Source organism: Ahaetulla prasina, chromosome 10 (genome assembly GCF_028640845.1).
Source record: "Ahaetulla prasina isolate Xishuangbanna chromosome 10, ASM2864084v1, whole genome shotgun sequence".
Classification (NCBI taxonomy): domain Eukaryota; kingdom Metazoa; phylum Chordata; class Lepidosauria; order Squamata; family Colubridae; genus Ahaetulla; species Ahaetulla prasina.
Genome location: NC_080548.1, coordinates 8084434 through 8102626, shown reverse-complemented (window position 1 = coordinate 8102626; position 18193 = coordinate 8084434). Strand labels below are relative to the sequence as shown.

The 18193-nt window shown below is 39.0% G+C and overlaps 1 protein-coding gene across 1 annotated transcript in view; it reads left to right on the top strand.

Annotated features, from left to right (window-relative positions):
* The window catches only part of CSMD2 (CUB and Sushi multiple domains 2), a 795888-nt gene that overhangs the window by 583733 nt on the left and 193962 nt on the right, over window positions 1-18193 (top strand). Inside the window, exons 18-21 of the mRNA XM_058195470.1 lie at window positions 3811-3999; window positions 5421-5537; window positions 13410-13625; window positions 16505-16693. Of these exons, the coding sequence (XP_058051453.1) occupies window positions 3811-3999; window positions 5421-5537; window positions 13410-13625; window positions 16505-16693 (711 nt within the window). The remainder of the gene's footprint in view (window positions 1-3810; window positions 4000-5420; window positions 5538-13409; window positions 13626-16504; window positions 16694-18193) is intronic.

Below are 18193 nucleotides of genomic sequence, written 5' to 3'. Positions count from 1 at the left end.
CGAATCCGCATATAGACGAGAGGTCGAACGACTAGCCTTGTGGTGCAACCAAAACAATCTGGAACTGAACACACTCAAAACCGTATAAATGGTGGTAGACTTTAGGAAAAACCCTTCCATACTTCCACCTCTCACAATACTTGACAACATAGTATCAACAGTAGAAACCTTCAAATTTCTGGGTTCTATCATATCGCAAGGTCTCAAATGGACAGCTAACATCAAAAACATCATTAAAAAAGGACAACAAAGAATGTTCTTTCGCCAACTCAGTAAGCTCAAACTGCCCAAGGAGCTGCTGATCCAATTCTACAGAGGAATTATTGAGTCTGTCATTTGCACCTCTATAACTGTCTGGTTCGGTTCTGCAACCCAACAAGAAAAACACAGACTTCAGAGGATAATTAGAACTGCAGAAAAAATAATTGCTACCAACTTGCCTTCCATTGAGGACCTGTATACTGCACGAATCAAGAAGAGGGCCGTGAAAATATTTGCAGATCCCTCGCATCCTGGACATAAACTGTTTCAACTCCTACCCTCAAAACGACGCTATAGAGCACTGCACACCAGAACAACTAGACACAAGAACAGTTTTTTCCCGAAGGCCATCACTCTGCTAAACAAATAATTCCCTCAACACTGTCAGACTATTTACTGAATCTGCACTACTATTAATCGTTTCATAGTTCCCATCACCAATCTCTTTCCACTTATGACTGTATGACTATAACTTGTTGCTGGCAATCCTTATGATTTATATTGATATATTGATCATCAATTGTGTTGTAAATGTTGTACCTTGATGAACGTATCTTTTCTTTTATGTACACTGAGAGCATATGCACCAAGACAAATTCCTTGTGTGTCCAATCACACTTGGCCAATAAAATTCTATTCTATTCTATTCTATTAACATAACTCTAAAAGCAGCCATTAGTTCCTTTCAAAAAATGTTGTGCGTCTACATCAGCAGTGCCTTCTCCGTGGGAATAGTCCACTATTCCATTCTTACTTTCCTTCTTTGCCTCTGAGTTCTTCTTAAATAAGAATCTCCACTTAAATCAATAATCCAAAGACACCATCTAAAAATCTCTTCTAAAACTGTTTTGTGGTCCCAAAGACACCAATCCTCATGGGAATAGTCACAAGAAAGCTATTCGACTCTTGCTATTTTCCTCTGCCTCTAATTATAAAGGCAGCCATAAGTTCCTTCCAAAAAAGTGTTGTGTGCCCACACCCACAGAACTTTCCCCATGGGGTCTGCTATTCCATTCTTACAACTTTCTTTCCCTCTGGATTCTTGTTTAAATAGGGAATTCAATTTCCATAATTCAAACACATGGCATCTGAAATCCTCTTCTAAAACTGTTGTATAGTCCCAGCAACCAATCCTGTAGCTGTCTTTCTCTGCCTCTAGATGTCTTTTTGAAACAGTTACTGCTCACAAATGATAAGTAGCCATTTTGGTGACAAAAATCCTTTGTTCTCAAATGCTTTGGTACGTGGAGGTTAATTTTCCAGGATTTTTCCTTAATTATGTTTATATCTTCCAGATTCTTCTGTCCTATTAATATCTTTAGTATTCCATAAATTTAAAACAGATGGATTTGAGATATTCACATAAAAAACAATTCAATAGCTTCTTTTACTTTTTTCTCCCATTTCTTTAATTTCCAGTATAATCCATTAAAACTTCCAAGAATCTCCAAACCATTATTTAGTTGGAAAGAGTTGATTTTTCTTTTCTTTATTTAAATGGGGCTCTGCTTCCATTCCAAGCCCTATCTTCTCTCTTTCACTTCCTGAATGTGTATTCTCCAACTTGACTTTCACTTTCACTTGATATTCAATTAGCCACCAATCTACAAGTTCTTCCCAAGGCTTGCACCTCTTTTAAATTCTTATTGTTCCTTCGTGAGATCGTTACTCACCCGACTTCAACAATTTGTTTTTTGATGGTTCTTCCTCTTGCCTGCTCTTGTAGCCACCGCAGCTTTGGTGCAGCTGTCATGATGGACTATGGCGCTGCATTCCTCCCCGCTGGATCGGGGGCGGGGAAAATCCGGACCTATGGGGAGATTGCCAACTCCCCATTTCCTCCGGCGTTTCCCCCATTCTTCGTTACCCCTTCGAGGCAGCTATGGTCCAATCTGAGGTTCAGACGGACCCCCTGGGCAGGGGGATATCAGCGCAAACCCCGGAGACATCGGGGATTGCGACCATCTCACCCGCGACACTGGCCACGCCTCCCGGTAGTGAAAATTTTGAGTAGTTCAAAGAACCAGTAGTAAAAATTCTGACTGGTCCCACCCCCATCTATTCTCTGCCTCCCAAGTCCCAGCTGATCAGGAGGAAATGGGGATTTTGCAGTAACCTTCCCTTGGAGCGGGGAGGGAATGGGGATTTTGCAGTAACCTTCCCGTGGACTTGGGTGGGAATGGAGATTTTACAGTATCCTTCCCCTGCCATGCCCATCAAGGCATGCCCACCAAACCATGCCACGCCTACCAAGCCATACCCACAGAACCAGTAGTAAAAAAATCTGAGACCCCCACTGGTCTGTCCTGTATTATGCAGTGAAAATGTTGGCCTCTTTTTTAGAAAGAATGGTGATTTGCAGAAGGCCACTTCTGAAATTCAATTGAAACTCATTCCTGAAAAGAGAAATGTTTTTCCCACAGGTGACATTTAACCTATTTTGGACAAGGATGTCTGTTTCCAGACAAAATAAAGACTTTTGTGTGGGCCTTCCTCTATTAATAAATGCTGTCTGACCTGGACAAATGAGGCAGAGCTATTTAGTGTCTGACAGCCTTCAGTTTTGAACACTGTGAGGCTGTTGTTGTATTTGGCATCTTTATGTGTTATTCATACATTTCTGCTAATTGCAATAAGTTTTTGTGGGTGTTCTCTCTGATACTTAAAAAAAAAAATTCCAGTCACTTTAAAATTATTTTCTGTGCTCAATTCCAAATGTTCAGTTGTTCCTTTAGAAGATTTATACACAGTTTGGGACCATAAAATATGGGTTAACATCCCGTGGAGTTCATATAGTTCAGGCCTTTTCAGTTGGCAACACCCCAGGAATAGCCTCCTCCTGCAAACCTCACCAATCATCATTTTGGCTACTATTACACTATTTGTTTTATGTCTGTTATCCTCCAAATATGGTCTGTGATGATTATAATGAGAGCAATAATGTGTTTATATTTCCCTTCCCTTTAAAATATTTTAGGATTGTTGCTTCAGATTTACCATTTAAGACACCAAATAGATGCCATGCCATAATCAAAAAGCAATGTTTTCAAATCCCATTTCCATTCCATTCTGTATTATATTAATACACATTAATTAAAAGAGCCTCATTATCAGCCCACAGTCAGCACCAAATGTTCAATTAACAGCAGGGTAATGCATTGTTTTTCTCAAAGGTTCCATTAAACACAGTGTGGTAGTCCCTGACCTAAGTAAAAAAAAATGTAAATTTTTGATTATAGTTATAAGTTTCACTGAACAGAGTTAAGTTTTGAATGGATGTAAAACTGACCAGATTGGACAGTAATGCTTCTTCCAGAACATTGTTGGGTCCCAAGTTTAATATTTCTCAATACTGAATAGGATGATACAAAAATGTATGTTATTAGATAAAGAAAAAATATCTGTGTATCCCATCTTTTTATTGAGATCAACTCACATTTTACTCAGCTTTAGCGGCAGCTAAATGAGGAGGCTGGTTTCACTGATAACATATAAGCCTCAGTCCTATCGGGCACAGACTGAAAAATTGAATACCCTTATTTTTTACAGCGGTAAAGCTCCAGTCCGATCACTGCTTGGATCCAGGGATTCCAGTCAATGGGCTACGACACGGGAATGATTTCTATGTGGGGGCACTGGTGACTTTCGGCTGTGATCCAGGGTATACTTTGAGTGATAGTGAAGCTCTGGAGTGTGAGCCAAATTTTCAGTGGAGCAGGCCACTTCCAAGCTGTGAAGGTAAGAATCTAAAACTGGAAAGCTAGAAGTTGAACAGAAAAAAGATATGCTGCACTAATTCTATTCATCATTAGGTGTGGTGGAATGTAGTCTAGATTCCCAAGTGGGAAAGGATGCATTCCAGAGGGCAAAGAGGCCGCTAAGAATGGAGAGTTTGGTCAGGAAAAAAACAAGTAGGAAGGCTCCTCCTTAGTGATTCCCAGAGTTTGTCTATAGTGATACAAATGGTTGCTTTAGTTTGATAAGATTTCTATCTATAAGTAAAGAATGTAAAGGAAATTATGCAGGAATCGTTCCTAGGAGCCAAAATCCCAGGTTAGGATCTCTGTAATGTGCTGTCTTCCATATTGCTGCATTCTTCTTTCCTTCCCCTTGCCCCAAACAGTTGTACTCATTTGACTTAAATCTGGAAATCTACAATAAACTGGTAAAGACCCAACTTGTTTAACAACAGTGGTAAAATTTATCTCTTACTCTTTAGATAATTGAGTTGAAGAAAACTCAGTTAAGTCAGCAATATCTAAGAGGAGAATTCTTTGTGACAGAGCTCTGAATTCTCTTTGGTCTTTATATTCAAATCAAAATCCATTGGCCTTATCTAATTCTCAACATATGTTATTTGTGTTAGTTTCCAGTGGGGATTTTGCTTAAGACCTTGGAATTCTGCTTAAGAATATTCAAAGGGCTTGCCTTCTGCCACTTCAAGATTTTTTAAAGGGAATTGTATAGACATGTTTTTAATAATTCAATAAAATAATTATAGCTGCCTGAAATCTTCCTTAATGTAATTTTAGAGGTTCTCAAGCATCCTTTCTAAGTATCAGAAGCCCCAAAGGACAATAGGGAGAGGCAGAAGCAATGGAAGGTGTTTCCAACATCTTTTTGGTTAGGAAAAAAGAAACAAAATTGAGCTCTTCCAATAGGTCAGTGGTGGAATATAACTATTTCCTAGGATATTGTTGCTCAAAGTCCTGGGAAGAGGGAGGTGATAAAGAGCACACAGGGTTGAGACAAACACAGTTCTTCTTTTTGGGACAAGTCAAACATGGAGGTATGTTCAGCTCTAAGTTTTCTGCATTTGATCGGAAAATTTGGGTGTACAAATGCAGAACAAAGGCAGAGATCTTACAGGTAGGGTCTTGAGTCATGGCATGCATGCAAGCTAGCAACAGGCAAGACTCCCAGTGATGCATTCTAATGTTCTTTGATCTCCAGTGAATTAGCTGCAGAAGAACGTCCCTGTAATGATTACAATGCCATGCCTGTCTAGCTATAACTGGAGAACCAACAGTAAGCCATCCAGATGTGCATGGGAAAGGGGGCAGAATGTGTGGGGTGATGTTTATGTCTTTGCTAAGGAGAGGCACAACTTCATAGCTGGGACCTCTAATGGCTGCTTCTTTTTTCATGATGGTTTTCAGCCCTCTGTGGAGGCTACATTCAAGGATCAAGTGGCACTGTATTATCCCCAGGCTTTCCAGATTTCTACCCCAATAATTTAAATTGCACTTGGATTATAGAAGCTTCTCATGGCAAAGGTAAGTCCTATGATTCTTCCATGTTTTCATCAACCCTCCTTGGAAAGTTAGGAGGATCTCCCCCACCCCCACCCCGGGGGAGTCTTGGTGAGCTCCATAGAGGAGGCATAGAAGCAAAAGAAGAGGAGTGATTATTCCACTATCATTACAAAACAAAGATCCATGGAGACAAAGTTGAACTCAAAATAGAAAAAGTGAGACAAAGAAGGCTGCTATTCCAATTTAACTTAAGAGTATAGTTTAGATCCACTTTCACTCTTATGAAGATCCCCTCACATCATTAAGAAAGCTTCAGCTTTATGCATCTTTAGATACTTCCTATAACCTCCTCTATTTCTAAGGTAAATGTTTGAAATACTCTTGAAACCCCAAGGTGCACAAAGTATGTCTATAGTCATCTGCTTTGAGATTCATCAGGCCCACCAGTAATTAAACATTGCCTTTTTTTTATTAATAGGCAACTGTAGAAGCCACAATATGTTACCAACAGCTTGAGAAAGTTGGATATATTATACAGATAGTATTTTTATTATTGTATGTATTGAATTGCTTCTTTTTTCTTCCTGTCTCCCAGCTCTCTCTCTCTTTCTCTCTCCCTCTCCCTCTTTCTCCCTCCCTCTCTCTTTCTCTCTCTTTTTTCTCTCTCCCTCTCTCTCCCTCCCTCTCTCTCTCCCTCTCCCTCTCCCTCCCCCCTCTCTCTTTTGCCTTGGGTTGCTATCTCCTTGCTATGCATTTTGACAGAACACACATTACCCGTTTTTTTTTCTCCACTCATCAGATTGTCTGAAGCTCTTTCCTGCTTCCTTTCCTGTTTCTCTGTTCTTTCATAAAGTGGAATTTGAAGAAATTATGTTCCAAAGAGCTGAGGAAAAAAAGAGGGATTTAGGGAGGGGGGGCACAAATTGTACATTAATTTTGAATGTCCTTCAATAGCTCAATTCCTCTACCTTGCTAGGAATCCAGACAATGGGAACTATTATCAATCAATTCTGTGTTGCCAGTTGTATTAAGGTAGATAAACCCATTGTTGAAAAGCGCAACACATTACTAAAGAGTTACATGCTGTGCAGAGTATCCCACAGAGCAGAGCAATCTACTCTTCATTAATCCACTCAGCCCTGAAATCTCACTTCTGATGAGAAGCTTCTCATTATCCTACTGCAATACTTGGCATAGACCACATAGAGCTTGATTCTCTCCCCCTAAAATGTTATTCAAATGGTGCCTTCTTTTCGTTCAGATCAAAGTGTGGCTTTTGGGCCCCCTTTGTGAGCAGTATTTGTAAGCTGTGCAGGGCAACATGCTTTCACAGCACCAGTTTTATAAATAGTTTATTTTGCAAATGCTAGGATCTCTCTGGTACCAGCCTTATGGGATCAGAATGCATTATGGCAATGCAGATGGATGGGGTGTGATGTGCTTCCCTGGAAGAACCTGGCAGCAATCTGAAGATGACAATAAAGTCAGAAACAGACCAACAGGGCAGGTCCAGTCTCTGATCCAGCAATCTCTTTTCTGTATAATTAAAGGCTCTGGGCACTTCCAAGCCAGAGTTCATGCAAAGCATCATTACACACACACACACACACACACACACACACACACACACACACACACACACACACACACACACACTGATTTCAGGACCCTGGACAGCTATCAGGAATTTACAATGTGTTTTAGCTCCATGTTTACTACTTCTCTCAGGCACTATATTTTTTTCCTTTATGCTGGGAAAATAGGAATCCTGGGACCCCCCCAGTCCAAATTCCCATCATTTTGACCAGATGGCTATCATGGGGTTTTAGTCAGGAAGCAGCATTTTACCAGAAGGCACATTAATGAGATTATTCCTGGCTTTTCTGTCTAATCCACCAGGACTATTAACCACACCAACATTAACATTTTAAAATATATATTTTGTTATGGACATCAGAGGGATCTATTGCCAGATTAAAGAAATAAAATTCAGAAAATTTAGAAATAAATTGCAGGAAAAGATTGTTTCTATATCGGTTATTTTCTACAGGATAGGTAGTTTTTTTTTAATGAGTAGCTGCAAATTTGTTTCAATCTAGGGTATCCCAAAGGAGCTTTTTCAAGAGGCAACTGGAGTTTCTGGCTTTTCTTTGAACTTCTCATCCAAGAAATTCTTCAGCTCTTCAGAAGCTTCTTGGAAGAGAAGTGAAACGTCTTCAAAGAAAAACTGGAAAGTCCAGTTGCCTCTTGAAAAAGCACCTTTGAGACATCCTGAACAACAGTTCTATTTGGACTTTTTCATCTTTCTGTCTACTTTATCTATTTGAGGTTTAGACTAATTCTTCTAGAGAGAAAGCTTTTGTGCAAGTGTGCACAGTAGTCACACTCTCTCTCACACACACATACACACTTTGTCCATCCATTATTTTAAAGTTTCCCATTATCATAACTCCAGCTCTCTTGAAATCTGGATCTATCATGAAAAAAGGAGAAATATAATAACAATAATAATATATTGAAGTCTATTTCTTGAAGCATTATCTGCTTTCTCAATCTGATGTTTTTCTTTGGTTTATACAGCCTACTTGAGGGCTCACAGTCTCTAGATCAGTGATTCTCAGCCTGAGCAAGTTCAAGATGTGTGGACTTCAACTCCCATAATTGGTGAGTGGCATGCTGGATGGGGGATTATGAGAGCTGAAATCCACACAACTTGAACTTGCTCGGGTTGAGAATCGCTGCCTTAGAAGGGCAGAAAGAGGCTCATTTGCACATCAGGAATATCAGTGTCTCCTATTCTCCCTAAAAGAAGGAGCCGTCACCTCCTTTGAAAATGAAAAGCTATTTTTGTTATCCAGCTAATGCTGAGCATGTCCATTTCTTTTGCTCTTATCCCTTAGAATTAAATTTCTAGTCTGTTAAATCTTGTGTTATCAAAGCCTTGAGGCTCTTAGCTTTGTTTCTGACATATAGTTGTTTGCAGTTAGCAGCCTAACTTCATGGTAGTCCCTAGGCACTGATTAGCTCTTAATAAGGAGTTGGCAGTTGCTGTTTGAAGACAGAGCTTGAAGCTAAATGGACCAATGGTCTCCACTTGATATACTGTAGTTCTTCACTCCTGGGTAGTCTCCACCCATGACTCTAGTACTCCTCCTGAAAATTGTATCATCAATTTAGGTGGAAATAATCCTGTAAACAGGCCCCTAAATTCAGAGAATATTGAATGAGAATCTTGAATGAGCGTAAAATTATCTCCATTTAAATTACACATCATTCTAAGACCCCAAAACCAACAACTACCTATGAGAGACATACCTATTGTATACTCTCTGTGTATAGTAAAGAGTATATAGTATATAATGCCTGGAATGCACTACCTGACTCCATGGTCTCTTCCCAAAATCCCCAAAGCTTTAACCAAAGACTATCTACTATTGACTTCACCCCATTCCTAAGAGGTCTGTAAGGGGCATGCATAAGAGCACCAGCGTGCCTACCATTCCTGTCCTAATGTTCCCTTTGGTTGTATCCAATTTGTATGGTGATTTCATGCTTATACTTATATATATTGTTGTGTTTGACAAATAAATAAATTAATAATAATAATAATAATAATAATAACAACAACAATAACAACAACAACAACAACAACAACAACAACAACAACAACAACAACAACAACAGAGTTGGAAGGGACCTTGGAGGCCTTCTAATCCAACCCCCTGCCCAGGCAGGAAACCCTACATCATCTCAGACAGATGGTTATCCAACATTTTCTTAAAAATTTCCAGTGTTGGAGCATTCACAACTTCTGCAGGCAAGTCGTTCCACTTATTAATTGTTCTAACTGTCAGGAAATTTCTCCTTAGTTCTAAGTTGCTTCTTTCCTTGATCAGTTTCCATCCATTGCTTCTTGTTCTACCCTCGGGTGCTTTGGAGAACAGCCCAACTCCCACTTCTCTGTGGCAGCCCCTGAGATATTGGAACACTGCTATCATGTCTCCCCTAGTCCTTCTTTTCATTAAACTAGACATACCCAGTTCCTGCAATCGTTCTTCATATGTTTTAGCCTCCAGTCCCCTAATCATCTTTGTTGCTCTTCTCTGCACTCTTTCTAGAGTCTCAGCATCTTTTTTACATCGTGGCGACCAAAACTGAATGCAGTATTCCAAGTGTGGCCTTACCAAGGCATTATAAAGTGGCACTAACACTTCACGTGATCTTGATTCTATCCCTCTGTTTATGCAGCCCAGAACTGTGTTGGCTTTTTTAGCAGCAGCTGCACACTGCTGGCTCATATCTAAATGGTTGTCCACTAGGACTCCAAGATCCCTCTCACAAGTACTACTACTGAGCAAGGTACCACATATATGATAGCTGTGCATTTTGGTTTTTTTTCCTAAATGTAGAACCTTACTTTTTTCACTGTTGAATTTCATTTTGTTAGATAGCACCCAATGTTCAAGTCTGTCAAGATCTTTCTGTAACTTGAGCCTATCTTCTGGAGTGTTGGCTATTCCTGCCAGCTTGGTGTCATCTGCAAATTTGATGAGTTCCCCATCTATCCCCTCGTCCAAGTCATTGATGAAGATGTTGAAGAGTACTTCAAAAGAGTACTGAAGAGTACAAATACATGGAGAGTATACTTGTATACTCTCTATGAAAGACATACTTTCAATTTACTTACCCTAATCCTAACCCAAAAATAGTGTGGAGACAGCAGGCAAGATAAAAGTGGTGGTGGTGGTAGATATGAAATAACCCTTTCCTTGTGTTGAGGAAAATTGGCCTTTTGGAATAACGAAGAGGATGTGTGCCAAAAGTCTAAAAATCCCCTTGTATATCAATACATTATCTTTACAACCCTGAGACTTAGTCGTCATCTGCCCCCATTGAACATTTTTTCTCCTTCACTAAGAGATGTTAGCCAATTGGTGGCCACAGTGGTTAGAGTGCAGTAGTGCAGATTATTTCAGCTGGCTGCTAGCTGCAATTTAGCAGTTCAAATGCCATCAGGCTCAAGATTGGTTCCATCCTTCTGAGGTAGGTAAAATGAGGACCCAGACTGTTGGGGGAAAGAGGCTGACTCTGTAAAAACCACTTAGAGAGGGCTGGAAAGCGGTATATAAGTCTAAGTACTATTGCTTAATGCTATTGCTAATTAGGGATCATGTGGTGAGCAAAAAAAAAAAAGGATAAACTACCTGTTATATTGGAATCTTAAGGTCTCAGAGGAATCTGTCAGCAGATCCCCACTTTCATTAAGGGGGAGAATGAACGCCCTTGGAGGTCACTTCTATGTTGTAGGACTGGTTAGTATAATGGAACTTGTCCTCTTGAAATTCAGTCAGCTCCTACCATACAAGGCCTTTAGGAAAGTACTTAGAATTGTTTAAGATTTTGATTCTTAAATGATGCCAACTCTTTTTTTGGCTTGTTCCTTCTATATTTTTTATTTTATATTTTTAACATTCTATGGCTCTGGAAGATTGTTTATTTAACATATTTTATCATGGCTGTTTTAATGGCAGTATTTTAACCTACTTAAAGTATCTTGGTTGTGGCAAGTAAAATAAAATAAAATATAAATTGATAAATAAGTGGGAGCTTTCTGGATGACTGGACCAGTCACTCAATATAACTGGCCAAGCTGGCTATATTAAGATGTCAACAGTAAAGAAGCAACCATCTTTTTACTTAATTATTTATTCTGCTGTTTTTAAATGATTGCCCACTGAAATCAAATAACTCTGGGAGGCTAACAAGGCATGAAAACAAAAACATGCGTATAAAATAGTAAAAAACACCAGGTAAAACTTATCAACTCCTCAACCAATGCAGATGAAAACACAATTTGTCAAACAACACTATCCAGTAACAAGAAATATTTCTGACACATTTCATAATGCTTGCTCCAATGAATTTTGACTTGGCACAAGGTTTGAATTTAATGTGAACATGTTTCCTTATTCTCTGCTTTTGTTTTATATGAGTTCAAGGGAACGTCTATAAGTTATAGACTAATGAATTGTATCATTACACTTCAAAAATAATGGTCTTTTCCCCCTTAAAGCGCTTTACTAAAAAACAATCCCAGTATATTTATTAAAAATGAAATAGCTCAAAAACCGAGTGTAAGCATTTCTAGCTCCATTTTGGTTAAAAATAGAAGACAAGGATGAGGTTCAGCTAGGGATTGAAGGATCTGTTTGTAATGCCAGATGTCCTCATTTTAGAGAGGAAATAAAAAATAGCAAATACCATGACCAGTTCAGTAAGTTTCTATCCTATCCAGTAAGTTTCTATAATAATTTCAAATTTACCATGGCAAGTTTACACATCCAGTTACATCTCAGAATGAGATGCGAACTTTATTTATGAAAGGTTCTCAGTTCCTCAGCAACTGAGAAGAATTTTAGTGATAAATTTTAGTATTTACAAGTCAGGATATTTCACAAAGCAGACAGTGATATGAATTGAAATAATAAAAAAAAATCTTATAGGGGATGTACAATTCAATACTCAAGAAATATTAAAGCTGAAAGAGGGACACAGAACATAGAATATAGAATAATAGGGTTGGGGGGACCTTGGATGTTTTTTAGTCCAACCCCTTGCCCAAGCAGAAGACCCTATACCCTTCTGGACAAATGGCTGTCTAATCTCTTCTTAAAAATCCCCAGTGATGGAGCACCCAGCTGGAAATGACTGGAGTCTTAAGAATTAACAAACAGGAACAGATTTTAGAGGTCTTGTTTGATTAACTGATTAAGTGCCACAAAATCATTGTTAACTTTTAGGCACCCCATAGATTATTCTCTAAGACAATCTGCCTCTAATCTGATCCTTCAGTTCTTTCAAAAATGCACTCATGGCTAGCGTAACTATCCACTTTGCTTCTGTTGTATTCTTCTCCTTCCTTTCATCTTTCTCAGCATTACAGTCTTCCCCAGAGAACTAGGTCTTCACATACTGTGTCTGAAATAGGTCTTGAGAGTCCAACAAAGATAATTAAACTTAAGATTCGGAAGTATCCCCAAAGATTCAAGAAAAGGAAATTAATATTGATGACCATTCCCTTAATGTGCAAGTTACAACACCATCGGAGGGCATTTCATCCACCAGATAACCTCACAATGGGAACTTCCAGATGGAGCTAAGCAGCTTTACTATATCATATTTACAGCAAAGTAAGATCCCCTGAGTTCTCTGAGCCTGACTCAATTTTCTGGGTTAAAGGTTTCTACTCATTTTCTTTCTCTCAAGTTGATGGTCCCACTGCCAGTTGATAAAACTTTGATAGAGTTGGAATCATGTTCCGTTCTCTGTGATTCCTACAGGGATGGAAAGAAAGCACACCATAATTGAAAGTGTTCATGAATGTGTATCTCAGATTTATTGTGTTTTGTTCCATTTATTTTTAAAACTACTGTATGTTCCTGGTTTCCTGTGGTTTCCAAATTCAGAAGATTGCTTGAAAAATCCCTAAATTAGGTATTATACAGGGGGAAACATCAAAGAGTCATATTGTGCAACTGTTATTCTGATCAAATCTAGATCCTTTCCATTCTTTCCACTGTTATTGCATTAATGCTATAAACGGACTTCTCTATGTCCCTTGTATCAAAGCTATTGCGATCTAAAGTTTCCAGTCCTAACATGCTTTGTTGATGTTTTGTACAATCTCTGAAGTATTCATTCATTCATTCATTCATTCATTCATGTTGTAAAGCTGATTTTTTGCCAAATGAAGAATACTATGGGACTTTGATTTTGTGGTTGGTGGGATTTGGTAGTTCTGTTATTTCTGTTCTCTGATTAATCATAATCCAGTTCTCAGCAACATTCAGGTACCTTTGAAGTAGCATATCTCTTGCACTGTATTACCTCCAGGTGTTTTCTTCACTTTTCACACTTTCCATTTGGAGAGTGGTCACGACTACCTGTTGATCACTGAAAATGGCAGCTTTAGTCAGCCACTGAAACAGCTCACTGGTTCCCACCTGCCTGCTCCTTTTAGCGCTGGCCTCTTTGGGAACTTTTCTGCTCAGATCCGCTTCATCTCGGACTTCTCCATTTCTTATGAAGGCTTCAACATCACTTTTTCAGGTAAGGACTGGTACTTGGGAAGTAAGTACCGTATTTTTCGGAGTATAAGATGCACCTTAGTTTTTGCAGAAGAAAATAGGGAAAAAAATTCTGCCTCTGCAGGTATTCATCTGGCAAGCGTCCTTAGCCTGGTCAACTTCAGCACATTAGTTTACTGGTTGTGAGAGGCCAAAATTGTGATGTGTGGAGGTGGTGATTGGCAGCGATGTGCTTTGGCGATCCCCGCAGCCTTGAATGGCTCTCAAATGGAGCATTTGAGAAAAATGTGAGGCATGGAGCCCAAAAATGGAAGCCATTGTGTCTGGTAATCTCTGCACCCAGGAAGAGGACACGCGGAGGCTAAAGGGTGGGGGCTGGCAGGTGGGCGGAGCTACATTCGGAGTATAAGATGCACCCAAATTTTCAGCCTCTTTTAGGGGTGCAAAAAGGTGTGTCTTATACTCTGAAAAATACGGTAAATACCCTGGACAGGTCTTTCATCACTAAGAAATGTCATGAGCCTCCATACATTGGAGACAAGAAATGGACAACTTTGAGAGACATGTTCTAGATACATGTTTTTGACCCTCCTTGGTTTATGACAATCTTAGTCAGTCATAAACCACCATAAATGTTGGGCCTGGTCTTCTTACAGCCATTCTGTGACAGTAAACCATGTGCTATAGCAAAACTCTTTACACTTAAAAACTAAAGCAGAAGTTTGAGACAGTGGGTAGAATTGACATTTTGACCACCTGGCTATCACAGTGGGTTTAGTCAGAAAGCAGCAAATAACCAGAAGGCAGACTCATGAGATTATTTCAGGCTCCTCTGTCTAATCCACAAGGATTCTTGCTCTCAGCTTATTTTTGACTCTCCTCTCCCCATCAGCAAAGTGTTCTCATAATTCTTTTAAAGAAATAAAGATGACCCTGAAGGCTTTGCCTTCCGTTGCAGCATTCCAACTTCATTTTAATTTTAACAACATTAGAATTTCAAAATATATTGTGTCATGTAGAGAAGAGGATCTAATGCCAGTATCTAAGAAATAAAAATTAGGGAAGCTGTTGTTGACTGTTTTCTCCAAGATAGGCAGTTTTAAATTCTTTTTTTGTTAATGAATGGGTAACAATTTGTTCCAATCTAGGGCATGTTTTACTATTTTTATTTTCTATCTTGATTGGTAGCAAACAATAAGCAATTGCAGCCCTACCATCCTCAATATAAAAGGGCTGTGGTAGCTCAGGCTGTAAGAAGCCTGTTATTAAAACACAGCAGCCTGCAATTACTGCAGGTTCAAGCCCGGCCCAAGGTTGACTCAGCCTTCCATTATTTATAAGGTAGGTAAAATGAGGACCCAGATTGTTGGGGGGGCAATAAGTTGACTTTGTAAAATATACAAATAGAATGAGACTATTGCCTTATACACTGTAAGCCGCCCTGAGTCTTCAGAGAAGGGCGGGATATAAATGTAAATTAAAAAAAAAATGTGTATAATTGTCTGGTTTGTATAATGGTCAGCCATTAAATTATTTTGTTTGGCCAGGGTTTTTTTATTGTGATTGTAATATGTCATGAACCAGTGCTGATAAAATAACAAAATGTTAAAAACTGATTCCAGGACCAGAAGATACATTTTTTTTTTAAAAAGTACATTTTAAAAAATAACACTGTCCACTGACACACAGAGAGACACTTTCACAAAACAGTGACTGAAAGTCTGGTAATTTGCTGTAACTCAGCTAAAATTTACTTCTGGCTAAAAATAGAAGAGACATTTTCCCAGTGGGATCTGCATTGCCACATTAATATGGAGGAATTAGCACCACAAAGGCATAGTTTTATTTCTGGCAAAGCCAAGAGTCAGCAATGTTAGCAGAGTTAAAGGAGAGGCAGAAGAATTGCTCACTAAGAAAGTATCTACTATTTGCACATAGAAAGATTTACATTTAACCTCTGTGTTTTCAAGTAGAGAAAGGCTTCACACAGAAACCTGCAGAGTTGCTGCTCAACAGCTCAAGAGAAATAGGCTGGCTGGAGTTTTCCCTTTCCTCTTTGCCCAAAGGCAAAATAGTTTCTCCTGCCTCCAAGGCATTGTCAGTTGCAGGATAATTTTTGGCCTAAGGACCCAAATGTTTTCTTTTTAAATTTTCCCACCAAATTGGTAGGCAGAGGCCATAGGAGGGATGCTTCCTTAGAAGTCCAGGGAGAAGAGAAATTTTCCAACAATTTCTCAAGAGTTGGTATTCATCCTTGCTGGGATGCTGGGCACAGATAAGAGGAAAATCCGTGGGACTAGCTTCTTTTCTCAGAGTAAAAATTGGAGTTTGGGAGGTGAGGAGCTGCAAATTGCAGGCAGAGGAGAAGTAGACAGTAAAATGGACCCTCTATTTGGTTATTTTGACATTAAAGAAGTGCAGGTGCACTACAACTTTCTCTTCTCCTTGGAATGAAGATTGGAAAGCATGTTTTCTTTCATCAGCTTGGATCACAACCTGTTCCTCTCCATCACCACCACCACCACCACCCAAATAAAAATGCTGAAGGTCTTCTCAAGGCAGATTCTCACGGGCATAGAAGATCAATGTTGTATGGTCAAGAAAAAGGTTAATTTATAGGCTACCAATTTTACCTTAAAGTAATCTTGGGTAGCTTACAATCATAAAAAATAAAACTATATAAATTAAAAACATAAATAAGTGAATCCAAAATCCAAAATACTGTGGCCCAATTAAAAGATGGGGAGTGTAGGAGCAGGAAGTGGGGAGGTAGAAACTTATTAATGTCAAGGCGGGAAAGAGATAGAGAAATTTTCATTTCTATGAATTGTATTGAAAGGTGTAAGTTCTCTGTTTTGGGGGTAATGCCCCAGTGGTTGCTTGTGTTTCTCTACCCATCAGAATATGACTTAGAACCTTGTGATGAGCCTGAAGTGCCAATCTACAGCATTCGCAAAGGTCTTCAGTTTGGTGTGGGAGACATCTTGACTTTCTCCTGCTTCCCTGGGTACCGACTGGAAGGTGTCTCCAGCATTACTTGCCTGGGCGGTAGACGGCGTGTGTGGAGTTCGCCACTGCCAAGGTGTGTTGGTAGGTGGTCACGTGCTTTAATTTTGCTTGGGCAGTCTAGTGTATCAGAACATACCCTGGGCAAGCTCTTTAGCCTTTCTTGTTTTTGGTCTGTAGGAAGCATTAGGAGAAGGTAAAGGCTGAGTGAATAAATAAGACCAGGAGCCTGGAATTGCTGATCTTATGATATATTTTGCACTGTCCATGTACTTGGTCATCCTTTGACCTTAGAGAAATGAAAAAATAATCAAAACCAAGTACTCAAGTCATGGAGTACAGGCAACATTACATCTGCACAAAAATCTAGGTTACCCTTCATTATCACAAATTAAGATTTGCAAATTAGATTTAACAAGCACCCAGTTATTAATTTTAGGTAACCCTAGCAGAGGAAATTTAAATTAATAGTTGGGAATTTATCAAATTTGGTCTGCAAACCTTAATTTGCGCTAACACTGATTAATCAAGTTGACAGGGAATCTCTATGCCATAAAGTTAAAAAAGAAAAGGAGGGGAGTGAACCAGGTGCAAATCTGTAGAGTAACCCTAGATTCCAAATAATATATGACTGCGCTGTGTTTTGCTCACATAAAAATGGAATTCATATAGTGCATTGAGGCATGGTCCATTGTAACTATGGTTTGTTGAAGAAAGCAGAAAACTAAGTTATCATACAGTGCTAAGAGATACATTGTGATAATCCTTCATAAAGGACAGAATCAGCTGAGTGATTCTAGGCCAGTCTTCTCTCAGTCCAACCTACCACCTGAGGTGGTTTTTGTTGGGAACGTAGAAGGAGAGAACACTATGTATACCATTTTTAGTACAATAGTAAAGATAGGATCTAAATCTAATAAATAATACATGCACATCTTTCTCTAAGTTGCAAACAAGCCCACAACATGATTCTGTTGCTTGTGATTCCAAACCGTGTCAGTGGAAAAATAGGTTTAATTTAGGAAAATTTATGAGATTGAAACCAAAATATCCATCTCCAAATGGTTCCTGGGTATACTAGGACATACATTTTTAACTGTAGAAATGTGGTGTGCTGCAGAGAAGCAGAACACACAAAAGATCAAGCAGTAGAGATTCTCCTAATGTCTGGAAGCCAGGTTCTTCTAATCCAAATTAAAACCAAATTTCTTTGGTGATAGAATTATGGGGAATTGCTCCTTGCTGTCATAGAGAACAGTGCAATTTTCTCATGAGTATGAGCTATAATTAACATATATAAAGCAGAGATAAGAGGGGAGTGGTCAAAAAAGTCAAAATCCCATTCCTCTTTATATCTATCACAATATCTTGACTCTTGTACTGTCTTCTCCAATAGCGCTGTGGACACCCCTGCAGAGGGATGATTTTTAATGAATTATTTTCAGATTTTGCTTTTAAAACTAGCAATATTTTTCAGACAAATGACGTTATGTTATTTCCAGCCATAAAAGAATGAGAAAATCTCACTTGCAATTGCAGTGAGGCAGGAGTGCTCTGAAGGCTGCAAAAATGTCCTTGGCAGCT